At 43.1% G+C, this 15,521-nt stretch overlaps 1 protein-coding gene across 1 annotated transcript in view; it reads left to right on the forward strand.

Annotated features, from left to right (window-relative positions):
- The window catches only part of TNC (tenascin C), a 74,048-nt gene that overhangs the window by 22,047 nt on the left and 36,480 nt on the right, over nucleotides 1-15,521 (forward strand). The window contains exons 2-10 of the mRNA XM_075170431.1: nucleotides 3,159-3,681; nucleotides 4,635-5,948; nucleotides 7,726-7,989; nucleotides 8,854-8,969; nucleotides 9,065-9,221; nucleotides 9,836-10,105; nucleotides 11,250-11,435; nucleotides 12,156-12,245; nucleotides 12,963-13,226. Coding sequence (XP_075026532.1) covers nucleotides 3,219-3,681; nucleotides 4,635-5,948; nucleotides 7,726-7,989; nucleotides 8,854-8,969; nucleotides 9,065-9,221; nucleotides 9,836-10,105; nucleotides 11,250-11,435; nucleotides 12,156-12,245; nucleotides 12,963-13,226 — 3,124 coding nt within the window. The 5' untranslated portion in view covers nucleotides 3,159-3,218. The remainder of the gene's footprint in view (nucleotides 1-3,158; nucleotides 3,682-4,634; nucleotides 5,949-7,725; nucleotides 7,990-8,853; nucleotides 8,970-9,064; nucleotides 9,222-9,835; nucleotides 10,106-11,249; nucleotides 11,436-12,155; nucleotides 12,246-12,962; nucleotides 13,227-15,521) is intronic.

A 15,521-nucleotide genomic window follows, 5' to 3' on the forward strand; every position in this document is an offset into this window, starting at 1 on the left:
TGTGGTCAGGATGGCAGGAAGACATGACGGGCCCAGTTAATTAGGATGAGTAATGTTCTGTATTAGACAAACTGCTTGTAAAAAATGGACGCATTCTTGGTCATACAAGCCTCTCAACATATCTGAGAGATATGCTACAAACATCACCCAGCTCCTTTTATATGCATTGCAGCAAGGCCAAAATCATGATGAGAAGGGTTATCTTCTTTTGCAGACTCTTGCTGCAAGACTTTTAGGTGCCTGTAAATAATTAGGCAGCTAATGTCTGCAAAGGAAATATAAAGAGGATGTCTCCAAGAGGCAGGTTTAAAATACAATCTACATGAACTGTTCTGAAGGGAAGAAGATGGGGAAAAATGAAGGAACAACAAAGCCTGACAGTTGCTGTGGCTTCCATTTCTCTCTAGAATGGCCTGCTCCTGGGTGGTCCATTGTGGTCTGAGCTGTTGTTTAGATGTGTTTGAGAAAAATGGGAGTTGGAGAGAAGGATGTCATCTTTGTTCTTCCAGCCAAAAATATGGCTAATGTATAAATAATTGTATGAAGGTGTCTTGTTTTGTAAATCTCGGGTCTAGGAGTGGAGCTCAGCTAATCATGCTGGGTCCTTGGCAGATCGGATGAGAAACACCTGATCTGAACTAGCTCAGACATCACACTAGGTGTCAAAACACAGAGGTCACAGATCAGCCACTGGGCAATGTTTCTTCTAGACCACCACAATGCTTCTTCATAAACTTTGAAAGGATGTCAGCCAAGATACATTAAGTCTTCCAGTATCATCTGTAGGCTGAGAGGTTTGGCTGACTCTAATGCGATGAGTATCCAGTAAAAGTAATCCTGTTCATGTGGCTTTCATCAATAGTGAAGGTAATAGTGACAGTGGCTCTTGCCAGAAGCAGGTTTTTCGTTTTCCAGGCATATTTAAAAAATCACAGTTTGTACTGTCATAAAATGATATGTAAACTCACTACAGTCAGCAGAAGAACTACAATCAATTTTCTTGGTGTGGGCAAGGCCCGTATTCTGGTAGGTTGGGATTTACAAAAGCTGTAAGGAAATTGATGCTTGACTTTCACTTAAATTCAGTGAGAATTAGATGCAGAGCTGCTTCCAGTTTGTTCCATTTTCCATTGGTGATGCATCTGTCAAGCAGCCCGTCCCTTAAATAACTACTTGAGGATTAGGCACCAATTTTAGCCATAGGACCTAGTCTCAGGGCAAAAAGTGTTTAGCACATGGAATTTCATTGCATGGAAAACAATTTGCAAACCCCAAGTGGGAGTGTTTGAGAGTAAAATCGCGCTTCAAATACTGTCCTGAACATGTTTCATGCAACTGGCAACCTAATTTAGGGGTTGGCCTGAGTCACAAATGAGACCTGGACCATGTCTGTTTCTGTTACCCTTCATTAGCTACCTTGTGATCTCTTCTGGTGCAGACAGGCGTTGCAGACATATTTGAACAAATGGGTTAAGTGTTAGAAATGGCTTAAAGCTGAATGTTTTTCCATGACAAGAAAAAAGCCTCCACTGCTGCTTGTTTACTTCTGATTTATTCCACAATAAAAAGGGGTGAAGTTCACTCTTTGTGAGCTCAACATTGTCTACAAAAAAATTAACTTCAGTAAAGTGTCTGATGTATTATTACCATTCTTTCACAAAAGCAGCTGGGATAGCATGGGGAAAAAGCAATCTCTACATTTCGGGGGAAGCAGAAGGATGGAAGAAGCTAGTCTCCTATCTGACAAATGAATTATCATCAAAACCATGGTGTTTGGAGAATAAATTGCCGTTTCCTCCATTACTGGCATTTCACTAGCTTACAACTAGTGAAAGCACAGTCACTGACCTAACTGTTTAACCAAGCTTTTCTGGGAGTAGAAAGGAAAACAAATGCTAAGATGACATTTATTAGGTGCACTTGTTTAGTCAGTCCATTAGCTGCTTTTGGTTCTCACTCTACATGCTGAACGGTTGATTCTGCATGGAAGTCAATAAATGTCTTTCAGGTCCCCTGGCTCATATCATTTGAAAGGAACTGGTACAGACTGAGGAGGAAGAGGAAATATTGAAGCTAATTGAAAAGAATGAGTTTCAGGAAGAGCTAGTACAGCCCAGCCAGGTGCTTGTAACCATAAGCGAGCTCTTGTATTATAGGTGATGAAAGATCAGACAGTGGGAAATGTTGCCTAGTGAAAAGGTGCATTGGTTGCTAAAAAGACTTTTTTACACCTGTATTGATGTAAAGCTTTCTCTCTTTCTTGAAGGACTTAGATGATCAAAGGATTTCTTTTCCTTCTCTTCCTCTCCCTTTTTTGTGTGTGTGCACATGTGTATTTCTATGGCTGTTTCTTACAGTGTGTCTCCCTTGTTGGAGTCTCATCTTCTGTTGTGTCTCACTACTTCTATGTTAAAATATTGCTAGCTATGATACAAGCACTGACAGCAGAACCTTCAACCTGCAGCGTTCTCCAGAGAGCTCCTTTTATCTTCATGCTGTAGACAAATCATCAGTAAAGTGAAACTTACTAGTGGGCTACAAGCCTTGGAGTTCAGATTCCCAAGCAATTGGAATAATTTAAAGCATATGGAAAAGGGCTGCAATGACCTTAGCAGTGTTAATATGCCTTTTGTCAATGTCTCCAGTTTCTTACATGATCCAGCTTTCAGTAACCTTCAAGCAGTGGACTAAAGCGTGAAGGAAATACAGACTTTTAACGTTAGTTGAATCGAAACAACATATATTTGTACCTCTGCCTGAAAGTAGCGTTCTCAGTTGAGATGAGACTCAGCAAGCTTCTTTGCCCTGGTCTTCTGCTTGAGGCAGTTAAACCTTCCATACTCCACTATACTTGCTCTAAATTGGAAATAATAGTAGCTTCCTTCAAGGTTCATGTCCTGTGACATTTTGTTCACAAGCACACCGAGATCCTAGAAAACAAGGTAATGCACTCTTATTATATATAAGAAAAAGCTCAGCAGCTTGGGTGAAGTGAGATCGTACATTGAGTAGCACCCCAGCCACGTTCATTAGGGATGCCAGCACACATTCAGTGTCATAGGCCTTTTGTTGCTCCTTCTTCTTTTAGGGAACAAGTGTGCCAGGAAAGGAAAGGATATCCAACTTGGTTTTAACTGGCTCTCCAATTTCTGCTCCAGATTACAAAGGCCAAACATACGTAAGACTTCATCAGCTTTGAAAAGGAACTGTACGCCGCAATGGGACTCCCCACCCAGGTTTTGGCCTGTGCAATCTTAGCTTTGCTGTACCAGCATGTCCGTGGTGGACTCATCAAGCGAATTATCCGGCAGAAGCGGGAGACTGGGCTAAACGTGAGCTTGCCAGAGGATAATCAGCCTGTGGTTTTTAACCATGTCTACAACATTAAGTTGCCTGTTGGCTCCCTTTGCTCTGTGGACCTGGATACAGCAAGCGGTGATGCAGACCTGAAGGCGGAAATTGAGCCCGTCAAGAATTACGAGGAGCACACGGTGAATGAGGAGAACCAGATTGTCTTCACGCATCGTATTAACATTCCCCGCCGGGCTTGTGGCTGTGCAGCTGCCCCAGACATTAAGGATCTGCTGAGCAGACTAGAGGAGCTGGAGGGTCTGGTATCCTCCCTACGGGAGCAGTGTGCCAGCGGGGCTGGATGCTGTCCTAATTCCCAGGCAGTAGAAGGTAAGGCAGACTGGGGAGCTGCTCTTGGTGAAATTCTTGTGCTGGCTGTAGATCTTGTTTAGAGTAGATACTCAAATCTGTTTCAAGAATGAGCAAAAGTCAACCTGTTAAATTTGAAACGTAATCAAAACTGGGAATGTATTTGGCCAGCTTGCAAAATACACTCATTCACAATTTTGCAGCTTTCTGAATCTGTGGGTCAGAAGCCTGCCTGGGCTGCTTTGTAGCTGTGGCACTGAGAATGTACGGCACTTGGGCATGGTGACAATCTGTATCGGAGTTAAGATTAAAACTCATGCAGTCCAAGCTCTTGGCTCCACATTTTATCCCCTTTAGTAAGCTGCCAATGTAACCGTTTTTGTTTCCAAGTTTTCTTTAATAGAGACCAATGAAAATGCAGCAGGGCATAAGGCAATAGACAAGCACAAATAGTTAGAGAAGGGGAAAAAAAGTATCCTTCCAGCTGTTTTTTAAACTGAGGTAAGAGATTGGTCATACAAGAGGGAAAACACAGATCTTCTCAGTAGTCATCTGTCCCTCCGAGCACAGAGCCAGTCTCACAGTTGATGATACAGCATGCTGCTGGCTTTTTATGTTCTGGAGTGAATTGGTGAATAATGCTTCATGGTGCATGCCCTAATGAAGCAGTCAGGAAAGCTGCTCAGTCAGTGCAAGAGGGATTTTGAGAAGGGCAGAGGAATCCAGCATGCTCATTTACGAAGTAGTTGGCAGGGGCTCTTCCCTGGCATTAGTGTGAATTAAAGCATTCCTGGTAAACTAAATCTCACTAGAGAAAGAAGGAGGAATTCTCATTCAAAAGCTTTGGTGATTCTGGAAATTATGTCCTGCAGGGAGCTGGGAAAATCAAACCCCGTTTAGGTCATGTGTGCCACACTGACTTAACGCATCCCAGAGCCAAGGGGAGTAATGGGTTTTCCGGATCATTGGTACAGGTCGCCTGGACACAACACCCTATTGCAGTGGACATGGCAACTACAGCATTGAGATCTGCGGCTGCATTTGTGAGCCTGGCTGGAAAGGCCCTAACTGCTCTGAACCGGACTGCCCACGCAACTGCTTCAACCGGGGCCTCTGCGTCCGGGGCAAATGCATCTGCAATGAAGGCTTCACTGGCGAGGACTGCAGCCAGGCCACCTGCCCGTCTGACTGTAACGACCAAGGCAAGTGCGTGGATGGGGTTTGCGTGTGCTTTGAGGGGTACACAGGCACAGACTGCAGCGAAGAGCTCTGCTCCCAGGGGTGCAGTGTGCATGGGAGGTGCGTGAGCGGGCACTGCGTGTGCCATGAGGGCTTCACTGGTGAGGACTGCAGCGAGCCCCTCTGCCCCAACAACTGCCACAACCGTGGGCGCTGTGTGGACAACGAGTGTGTCTGCGATGAGGGCTACACCGGCGAGGACTGCAGTGAGCTCATCTGCCCCAATGACTGCTTTGACCGTGGGCGTTGTGTCAACGGGACCTGCTTCTGCGAGGAGGGCTATACTGGGGAGGACTGTGGGGAGCTGACCTGCCCTAACAACTGCAATGGCAATGGGCGCTGTGAGAACGGGCTGTGTGTCTGCTATGAGGGCTTCGTGGGGGATGACTGCAGTGAGAAGAGGTGCCCGAAGGACTGCCACAACCGCGGGCGCTGTGTGGGTGGTCGCTGCATCTGCCATGAGGGGTACCTGGGTGAGGACTGTGGGGAGCTGCGGTGCCCTAACGACTGTCACAACCGCGGGCGCTGCATCAACGGGCAGTGTGTGTGCCACGAAGGATTCATTGGAGAGGACTGCGGGGAGCTGCGGTGCCCCAGTGACTGCAACAACCGTGGGCGCTGTGTCAATGGGCAGTGTGTGTGCCACGAGGGATTCATCGGGGACGACTGTGGTGAGCTGCGGTGCCCCAATGATTGCAAGAACCATGGACTCTGTGTCAATGGGCAGTGTGTGTGTGACGAGGGGTACACAGGGGAGGACTGTGGGGAGCTGCGGTGCCCCAACGATTGCAACAACCGTGGGCGCTGTGTGGAGGGGCACTGTCAGTGTGACAATGGCTTCACGGGGGAGGACTGCAGCGAGTTGTCCTGCCCCAATGACTGCCACCGGCGCGGGCGCTGCATCGATGGGCGCTGTGTGTGCCATGAGGGCTTCATGGGGGAGGACTGCCGTGAACGGTCCTGCCCCAATGACTGCAACAATGCGGGCCGCTGCATCGACGGACGGTGTGTCTGTGAGGATGGTTACATGGGGAATGACTGCTCCGATGGTAGGTTGCAATGTTCCTTTTGAATCGCTTCCTCTGGGTAATTTCCTGTGTCCATCCAGCAGCCTCGGAGGCTCTGTGAACCTTTTCCATATACCTGGGCCCTCTTGACAGTCGTCCTTATCATAGTCCAAACAGCTGAATCAGGGAAGTAATAACACCAGTAGCAAGCTCTTGGCCTCCCTTACTTTTCAGGGCTATATAGTGTAGCGGTTGCTGGTGACTTTTGGTGGTGAGCAAGCCAACAGGCTGATAATGGTGATGCAGTCCATTTGTTATCTCCAAGTTTGCTCCCACCACAATGTCACTGGAGCTGTAGCTAGCACTGGCTAGGATTTGTCACCATGACCTTTCAGTTTCTCATAGTACCTCTTGATGCTAAAAAAAATGCATCTGAAAGAAACTGTTCTAGCTATGGAGAAGACGGAGTTGTATCCAGAGTCTTCTTACTAGGTATTAGGCAGCATTAGTCAAAAGAATATCGACTGAATTTTGACTAAAGAAGAAGGCTTTGCAGTAATGAGATAACGTGGATAATCAATGTTAGTGAATGAAGAGCCTGGGTATCAAACGTTTCTTACAGCCAGGTGCTGGTTCCCAGTCTCACCCTGGATGGGTAAGAAAGGGGTTTGCATTTACAACGCCATCACTATTGTAGGAGCCAAAAATGAAACACACAGCACTGACAATATACACTGACAGACCCCAAGGGCTCAGCGACTTTGCTTTGGAGGTAGATCTCTGAGCTGGAGCCCTGGTGGAGGCAGAGGGTGTAGTGGAGGCAAGGCACACACAGAAAATAACGTTGTCCTGTCTGAGTGATCTGCATGAGACAACTGTTACGATGGAATTGCCAGATGTTGCAAATATTGCAGTGCAAGCTTTCAGGATTATTACAGGGACCTTGGCTGTCTCTCAATTGACCAAATAGATTTTTCTAACTAAAGTAAAACTTGATGTTTTGTATATTTTACATATGTGTATATATATGTGTGTGTGTGTATGTTAGATCTGACGAAGCTTAGAGTAAAATCATGGAATCAGCTGGGGTGGAAACTTAGCTATAAAGCCACATGTTTAGTTTCCCAGTACCACTGACTCTATGGAAATTGATAGAAAATTTTGGCAGCTAGATAATGACAGGCATTACGCTATAAAGGAGGTAGTTTTCTTTAGGAACTAAGATCTTTGTAGAGTAATCAAAGAGTACTTTGGGGTTGGGAACGTTATAAAAGACAATGAATATCCTTGAAAAGAAATTCCCATTTTTCATCTCCTCCTTCTGGAAGACTCCCAAGCCACATTTTGTGCTCTTGCATGTGCAAATGTGGAGTAATCTATTGAAAGTATTTAAAAAAAAAAATCATGTTTTATTTTACCTTGGAAAATCTGTGCAATTCTGTGTATCCAAACCCCAGGACTTCCAGCTATAAAATCATGTGTTGCTGGCATTTGAATTAAATGTTTGAATCCCTAGGGACCCAGCTATAGTAGTCTTGTGCAGTAGCCATGAGAGGAGGACCTGGAACACCGTCAGCCATAGGTTGTGTGCAAGTGTGAGAGTAGAAATTGGCCCATAACTTTTGGAAATGTCTGTAGTCTTCATCAGCTGAACGTTCTTTTCTTCAAGCTGCTAATTTGTGTGACGTGGCTTCCCATTCCCTGTTTGTTAGATAATTCTTATAAACTGCTTCTGGGAAAATGTGAAACTGGGTAAGTCATTATTTTGTGAGCCTTGAAAACTTCTTACAAGTTTGTTTTGGTTTTTTCCCCTTCCTAGTGTCTCCTCCAACTGAGCTGACTGTGACAAACGTAACAGATAAAACCGTAAATCTGGAATGGAAGCATGAGAATCTTGTCAATGAGTACCTCATCACCTATGTTCCTACCAGCAGTGGTGGCTTAGATATGCAGTTCACCGTGCCAGGAAACCAGACAGCTGCCACTATTCATGAACTGGAGCCAGGTGTAGAATACTTTATCCGTGTCTTTGCAATCCTTAAAAACAAGAAGAGTATTCCAGTCAGTGCCAGGGTAGCAACATGTAAGTTTAATATTCCCTGTATTCATTCCTTTGTCTGTTCCATAGTATATATTTATTTGCCCATAGTATGTATTTGTTTGCACCCCTTTTTCAGGGTATTATTTCTTTTGTATTTTCTATTTTCAATTCATCTTCTATTCTGGATGAAGACAGCCTTCTGCACTTTCATTTTCTGTTCTTTTCCAATACCAATGACTGTGTTAACAGTACAGTTCACTAGCTCTTCTGCTCTCTGCAGTGCCTCCCAATGAATGTCATGGGGTCTTTGTAAATTAAGCCCCTTTGCTTCTTCATAATAAGGTACGTTTTTAAAATCTGGTAATGCTTCCTGAAAAAATATAAAAACGTAGCAGAGTGTAAAAGAGCAATATGAAATCATTTGGATTCAAACTGTTTTGACTAGAATGGAGGATATATTTGTTTTGCATCTTCAGTGTGTTTTACCACAACTTACTTTCTATCTGCCTGTCTGTTCATTTGTTGTTCATCTTCCTTTTTGTATTGTGCACACCACAATCATATCTAAACATCCCAGCCTCAAAAGATGCTCTTTGACTTCTGTCACTGTGCTCATTTTTAGAGACCTGGGGCAGGATTAATCTCACCTAACTTCAAATGTCCACACTAGGCTTATTTCAAGAGGGCAAAAATAGAGATTTATAGGGAAAAATTACTCTAAGGTGACATCTAAAACAGGCGTGTTTCTCCAAAGACAGAATAACTGGTTGTGAAAAGGGTTTAAACATCTCAGATGCAGATACCTACATGGCAGATATTTATAGTGGTGGAAAGATGTCCCACTCTCCGTGCCCTATTTATGGGAACATGTGGCTCATGTAGCGGTATACCTTTTTTCTCTCACAGATCTGCCGGCTCCAGAAGGTCTGAAATTCAAATCTGTTAGAGAAACATCCGTCCAGGTGGAGTGGGATCCTCTGAACTTTTCATTTGATGGCTGGGAGCTGGTCTTCCGTAACATGGTAAGGAAGCAGTGTTTCTTGTATAGAGGCCATATATAAGTGAAAGATCCTGGATTTTTTATATTTATACTAACTGATTGTTCCATGTGTTACAGAAAAAGGATGATAATGGAGATATAACCAGCAGCCTGAAAAGGCCAGAGACATCTTACATGCAGCCAGGTTTGGCACCAGGGCAACAATATAATGTATCCCTTCATATAGTGAAAAACAATACCAGAGGACCAGGACTATCCAGAGTGATAACCACAAGTAAGCACAACCTGTATTTGGTGTAGTGCCACCAATAAAACAACTGCTGTTTGGTGTAGCCTACGGAGTTCTTAAACAAAGAGAAAGACAAGCTCTATACTGTGAATTGATAGGGGGAAAAAAGAAAGTAGTGGAGCTGCTAATGAAGAATACATGAGGAGAAATTAATTCCTTTCCAAATTACCTGTTTGAAGAGGAAAGGAAATTTATGTTTAGCTAGAAGGTAGCAAGCAGTATGCACTTTTATTCTTTTCCAAAAGGTACATGAACAGGAACTAGAATTTATTTCACCCTGGTGATATTTGCATGAAGAAATTATTTAAATGAGAGTTTCTATTGTGCAATGGAGAACCTCTTAGGTTTCCTGCTTGTCTTTCCTTTGGCAGCTTCTGATGTTAATTAATTTTGATGAATTTGCTTCTGATGAATTGACTCCATTTGTCACTTTCTTCTACAACTATAGAAAGTAAAGGAAGCAAGTAATTGAAGATAAGCTTCGGTTGGTAGAAGCCATTTTAATTTTGCTCTGAATCAGCAATTAAAAGCACAAGAATGTGTATGAGTTTTCCTGCAAGATTTCTTTAAAAAACCACCTTTTTCTCTTTTTGTAACAGAGCTTGATGCCCCTAGCCAGATCGAGGCAAAAGATGTCACAGACACCACAGCTCTTATCACGTGGTCCAAACCCTTGGCTGAAATTGAAGGCATAGAGCTCACTTACGGCCCCAAGGATGTTCCAGGGGACAGGACAACCATTGACCTCTCTGAAGATGAAAACCAATATTCTATTGGAAATCTGAGGCCGCACACAGAGTATGAAGTGATGCTCATCTCTCGTCGAGGAGATATGGAGAGTGACCCTATGAAAGAAGTCTTTGTCACAGGTAAGAGGCTTGGATATCAATCCAAACTTCTGGGAAGGTAATGCAATCACCATCAATCTTCCTGTGCTGTTTGTGTCATGTTGCTTGAGTTAATAGTTACTGCTTCAACAGAGAATCAGCACTGTTACAGAGGTACATGAAAGTGGAAAATGTTCTTCTGTGGCTTATATACCTTACTGGTTCAACAAAATATTTAGACCCCTCCCAAGTATCTAATTTTTTGAAAATGGGAATTATGTTATTAAGTCACTTAGAAGCTTTTGCTCATCATACCCTAAATCCCTACTTCAGGAAACAAATTCCTCTGGATTACTTGTCTATCTGCTGAGCTAAATATCTTCCGTGGTTCCTATTCCATGTAAGACTTTATTTCTGTTTGTCTAAATGTGTAACAGATTAGCAGAGAACTTTGCTTTTTTTCCTTCTTCAGTTCTGCAAATGTTTTCTGTCATGCTTTTATAAATTTACTTTGCTGCTTAGCAATCCTGGGAATGCTTTATGAAAGTGTGAGTCCTTTAGCATATTATCAAGGTTTGATACATTAAGGGAGACGAGTAAATGTACATAGAGAATTACCTCCCTTTTCATCCCAAAATGTAGTTGTTCATTCAGAGCAGGATTTGAGTCTACTATAGGTGTGAACAGTGAAAGCCCATTAAATTTCTACATAATATTCACCTTTTGTTTTGAGACTTAGAGTTCCTTTCAGCCATGAATGCAAGATACTTACTGAACAGAAATTTTAGAGATGATCAATTCTTCTTTCTTAGCAGCCTTTTTTCTTTTGAAAGCTGAGGTATTTATAAAGGAAAAAAATAGTATTCTCATCCAAATATGTTTTTCCACAAGCCTATGTTGTAACAAAAAATAATTACTAAAATTGAAAATGTTATTTTTGTCTCAGAAGATAAAAGCCAAATTTCTTCCACTGATTTTTTTCCCAAAGCTAGTGAACTCTCCACTTCATGCTAAAAGAAATCTGCTTGATGTAGTTAAGAACATAGTGGTATCGTGTCAGAAGAAACCTAACTTCAGCTTTATGGATCATTTCACCTTCTAAAAAGTACTGTCATTAAGAGACTGCTGTCATAAAAGAATTATTCCTGTTTATTTATTTATTTATCTATTGGTTGATTGATTACAGACTTAGATGCTCCAAGAAACCTGAGGCGGGTGTCACAGACAGACAATAGCATTACTTTGGAGTGGAAGAACAGCCATGCAAATATCGATAACTATCGAATTAAGTTTGCTCCCATCTCTGGTGGAGACCATGCTGAGATCACAGTGCCAAAGGGCAACCAAGCAACAACCAGAGCTACACTCACAGGTAGGGGAATGGGGAGATTGTCGTTAATGACATGCCACTGTTGACACCTTAGAGCACAGTAGTGTAGTGAAAAAATGTCCTCTTGGTCACTATACATAAGAGGTACAAGCAATTAAATTAAAATATATGTGATATATGTTTGCACACCTGCAGATGGATAACTAGCCAACAGAAGGTGTGTAGCCATTTCACTTTCATGTGCATCTCTGACTCCTACTAGTCAGTTCCCTGAGTTCTAGGTAGCTACATGTCTTTGTGGAGATAGCTTCACATCCCTGAGTTCAAAAGGCTTCTCCATGTGCTGGGGATGGTACTTACTGATGCCAGTCCACAACTTTTCTGTGTACCTGTGAGTTGCCTTACCAGCCTGCAAAGCTAGATAATGGTACTTTCTCCATGTAATATGGACATCTTCCTGCTTTTCTTTGGCAGAAGTACCTATACTGCAAGCTCTTGAAAGTAGAAGCTATCTCTGATTATGCATTTGCATAGTGTCCAAAATGCAGTCTCAGTCAGCCACAATCTTTATCCTTTGGCATGTATATGGACAAAGATTTATTAACATCAGGTCAGCTGGAGGGTCAACTGAAACCTTGATTCTCAGCATACACAGGAAAGTATATATCTGACCTTGCATACATTCAGGCTTCCTTATTTAAATAAATGCCCATAGGCATAGTCCATGGACAGGAACTCATACTTCTATTCCTCATCTCTTAGGTTTGAGGCCTGGAACTGAATATGGCATTGGAGTGACAGCAGTGAGACAGGACAGGGAAAGCGCTCCTGCTACCATTAATGCTGGCACTGGTGAGTAGCTTGATCCTCCTTTGTGCTCTGGAGAAAACAGCAAGTCAGGTGGAGCCACTCTGATGTTTCTTTCTTTTCCAAGTAACACTGTAAGAAATGTTTTAGAAAGTTCTTTATTTCATTTTGGTACCAATGAGACATATCTCCTCAAGGGGAAGAAAAAACATTTCCCCAAAGATCCTGACCTCTGAATCTGGCTTCCTTTTCCTATATGAGGATCTCTTAATGCTCTGGGAGTTTCATCTCCAGGTGAGCTCCTTAATGGTAATTATGCTTACACTGATTACTCTGGCCATCCTTTAATTGTGAGGGTTTCTGGCAGGAATGGTGATTATGGCCAAAAGGTTGATCTGATAAAGAGCGCAGCCTCAGTGGTTGCAATAGTCCTGACCACCCTTCAAATCCAGGATTTTTCTCACAATATCCCCCTTTTCCCAGGTAAATTCTCTGAAGGCTTAAATTTTGCCTCTCCTCCTTTCAATGCCTGCTGAAGTGAGTGTAAGTGGGGGAAATTTGTTCTAGTGTGGTTTGTCTGCAAAAGAGAACTTCATCATCCTCTACCTATATCAAGCAAGGGGGCTTTTGAAGCCCAAAAGATGGATAAGACCCTGAGCTGTTACTAGACACCGCGTATAGATGTTGCTCTGTTTACAGATGCCTGAAAAACTGTCCCAGGGCAGTTCAGAGACAACTCAACTTTGCTTTTTTAACCTGTAGATCTTGATAACCCCAAGGACTTGGAAGTCAGTGACCCTACTGAAACCACTTTATCCCTTCGCTGGAGAAGACCAGTGGCCAAGTTTGATCGTTATCGCCTCATTTACATTAGCCCTTCTGGAAGGAAGAACGAAGTGGAGATTCCCGTGGACAGCACCTCTTTTATCCTGCGAGGGTTGGAGGCAGGGACAGAATACACCGTTAGTCTGGTGGCGGAGAAAGGCAGACACAAAAGCAAACCCACCACTGTCAAGGGTTCGACTGGTGAGTAACAGCTTTTGATGAGTGCCGTGCACCAGACCATTGGGCAATGACTAGCCCAAGTACAACTTCACCTGATTTTGTAAGCCATGTCTGGGGAACTGCTTAAAATCATCAACTGCCTGCAGAGCAGACTTAGCTCAGTCTAGCATGATAGACTTAACTGAGGGATAGCTGTGTGCTTCCCTACCTACTTGTGTTTAGCTCCATGTTCTCAACCATTTCTTGCTTATCCTTTGAGAAGGCTCACAAAGAATGCAGCTATTTGTCCTGCAGGAAATGCAGACCTCATCCTTAGTTTTAAATGAGGCTGCTTTCTTATGCGTTATGTCTTATAACTTGTTTTGTTTTCTACAGCCAAAAACTAAGAGGAAGAGCAACCAGAATGTGTTTAATATTGCTTGTTCCTGTCTAATGAATTCCCTTCACAGCATGCCTCCACCCATCATGTTTCAGCAGGGTCAACAGGGCTCTGATGTTACCTTTTTTCAGTTTTCTCATCCAAAAGCGAGAAAATCTACAGCCACAAATCTGGTCACAGTCACCATTTCCATTGGATACCATGACTGTCACATTTGCCTACAAAGAGGGGTCCATTTCTGCCATCTCCATTTGTACAAACTACTCTTCTTAACCAGTATCAGTGGACTACTTATTGAATAAGGTTTTATTCTTTGTGCAACATTTTGACCCAAAGTTTGTTGCATACAGAATTATGTATCCTGAATCTTTAGGTGCCTTCAGGCTAAATCCTGTGAGGCAAAGCCTTAACTGCTCTAAGTAAGCAGACAGTGAAATCAGAATCAGGTGAGCTACAATTATCCTTAGCTACAATATCCTTAGCAGATATTAAGGTGTTTATCCTTTTCTCCCTAAAGACCATTTATGAGGTAAAGACATGCCAGAAGTTGTGGATTTTATAAATTAATAACTATACAGCTTAACTGATCACAACTAGTTTCATATTCTCTAGTAGTACTCATGACAGCAGAACCTCTGAATGCATTATAGTCAAGTAATCCAATACAGCAGAGAGTTATACGGTATGATGTAAACTACAGAAACCCATCAGTACTGAATTACTTGTTTGATGCGTAAGTCAGGCCTGTGTCCAATGTAGGGAAAAATTAGGAAGCCTTGGGGCACACACATACAAAAGGAAGCTGAAGGTTTATGTGGCAGGGGTGAGCAGGCTTCTATTTTTCCAAAGTTATCTGTTTCCCCATCTGTCTGAAGACTCAGTGGTCTTGAAAGAAGTATGCACAGACGGTGAAAAGGCAGAAACAATATGCTGTGGAATTTCACAATCTGGTCTTTCCAGCACCAGCTTCCAAAGTCTCAGGAGGTGGCTTCTTTTTCCTGGTTTGGTTTGGGGGTTTTTTATAAATACATTCATCTGGCCAGTGTATTTGTTTTAAGTCTTTACTCAGAGCAGCCAGTAAACAAAGAGTTCTCTGCAGTGTGCTCCTTAGAAGCAACAGCAGTAGTTGACATAACCTGTCTCTGTGACCTTCCTCCTGCGTAGGAATGGACAAATCCAAACACATGAGCATGGAGAGGCAGAAATGCTCTGTAAGCCTGTGGGATATAAGACAAGAGGTCTCTTCTTCAGTTTACTTTTTCGTCCACCCTCAAGTCAGTCCTCTTTATCCATGTTCCCAGTACTTGGGAGGTCCTGAAGTCCTCAGGCTAAGCCAAACAAACTTGTTGTTTTACCCTCTCTTGCAGAGCTATGGAGGACCTCAGGTCCACTGCATTGCTGGGGAGAGTGCTTGAAGCAACCAGGGAGAGAGAGGAATGATTGAAGTGGAAAATGCCAGTAGCATGGCTAGGACTGGACTAGCTCTTCTTGGTGGGTGGAGGACACAGTACTGCTGTTTAGAGGGGCATGTGCCATCCCTGCTGAACAAGGAAGCCAGGAACTGTGGAAGGGCTGAGAGTTTTTCTTTTCAGAGTTTCCTTTGCTTCTCCAGATTGCCAGATTTTCATCTTATATTCTTCCCAGCCTCTTGATGGTTCAGTCAGGCTTCTCTGCCTGCCGGTATTCAGGAGTTTCCCATGTGATTTTTATTTGTTTGCGTAGTGAATTATCTATCACTAAGGGTAAAGGTTCTTTCAGCCCCAGAGCTGAGGATCTTCTGTTGGTGCCTCCTCACATTCTCACATTCTTCCTGTTATCTTTTTAGATATATAACTCTCCACACACAGACAGCTGAAACACTAAGAGCTCATGAACCTCTAGCAAAGGACATGTCACAAACTCTTCCATAGTATAGGATGGCAGCCTTCTGTTGCTTC

This window comes from Calonectris borealis, chromosome 21 (assembly GCF_964195595.1).
Source record: "Calonectris borealis chromosome 21, bCalBor7.hap1.2, whole genome shotgun sequence".
Classification (NCBI taxonomy): domain Eukaryota; kingdom Metazoa; phylum Chordata; class Aves; order Procellariiformes; family Procellariidae; genus Calonectris; species Calonectris borealis.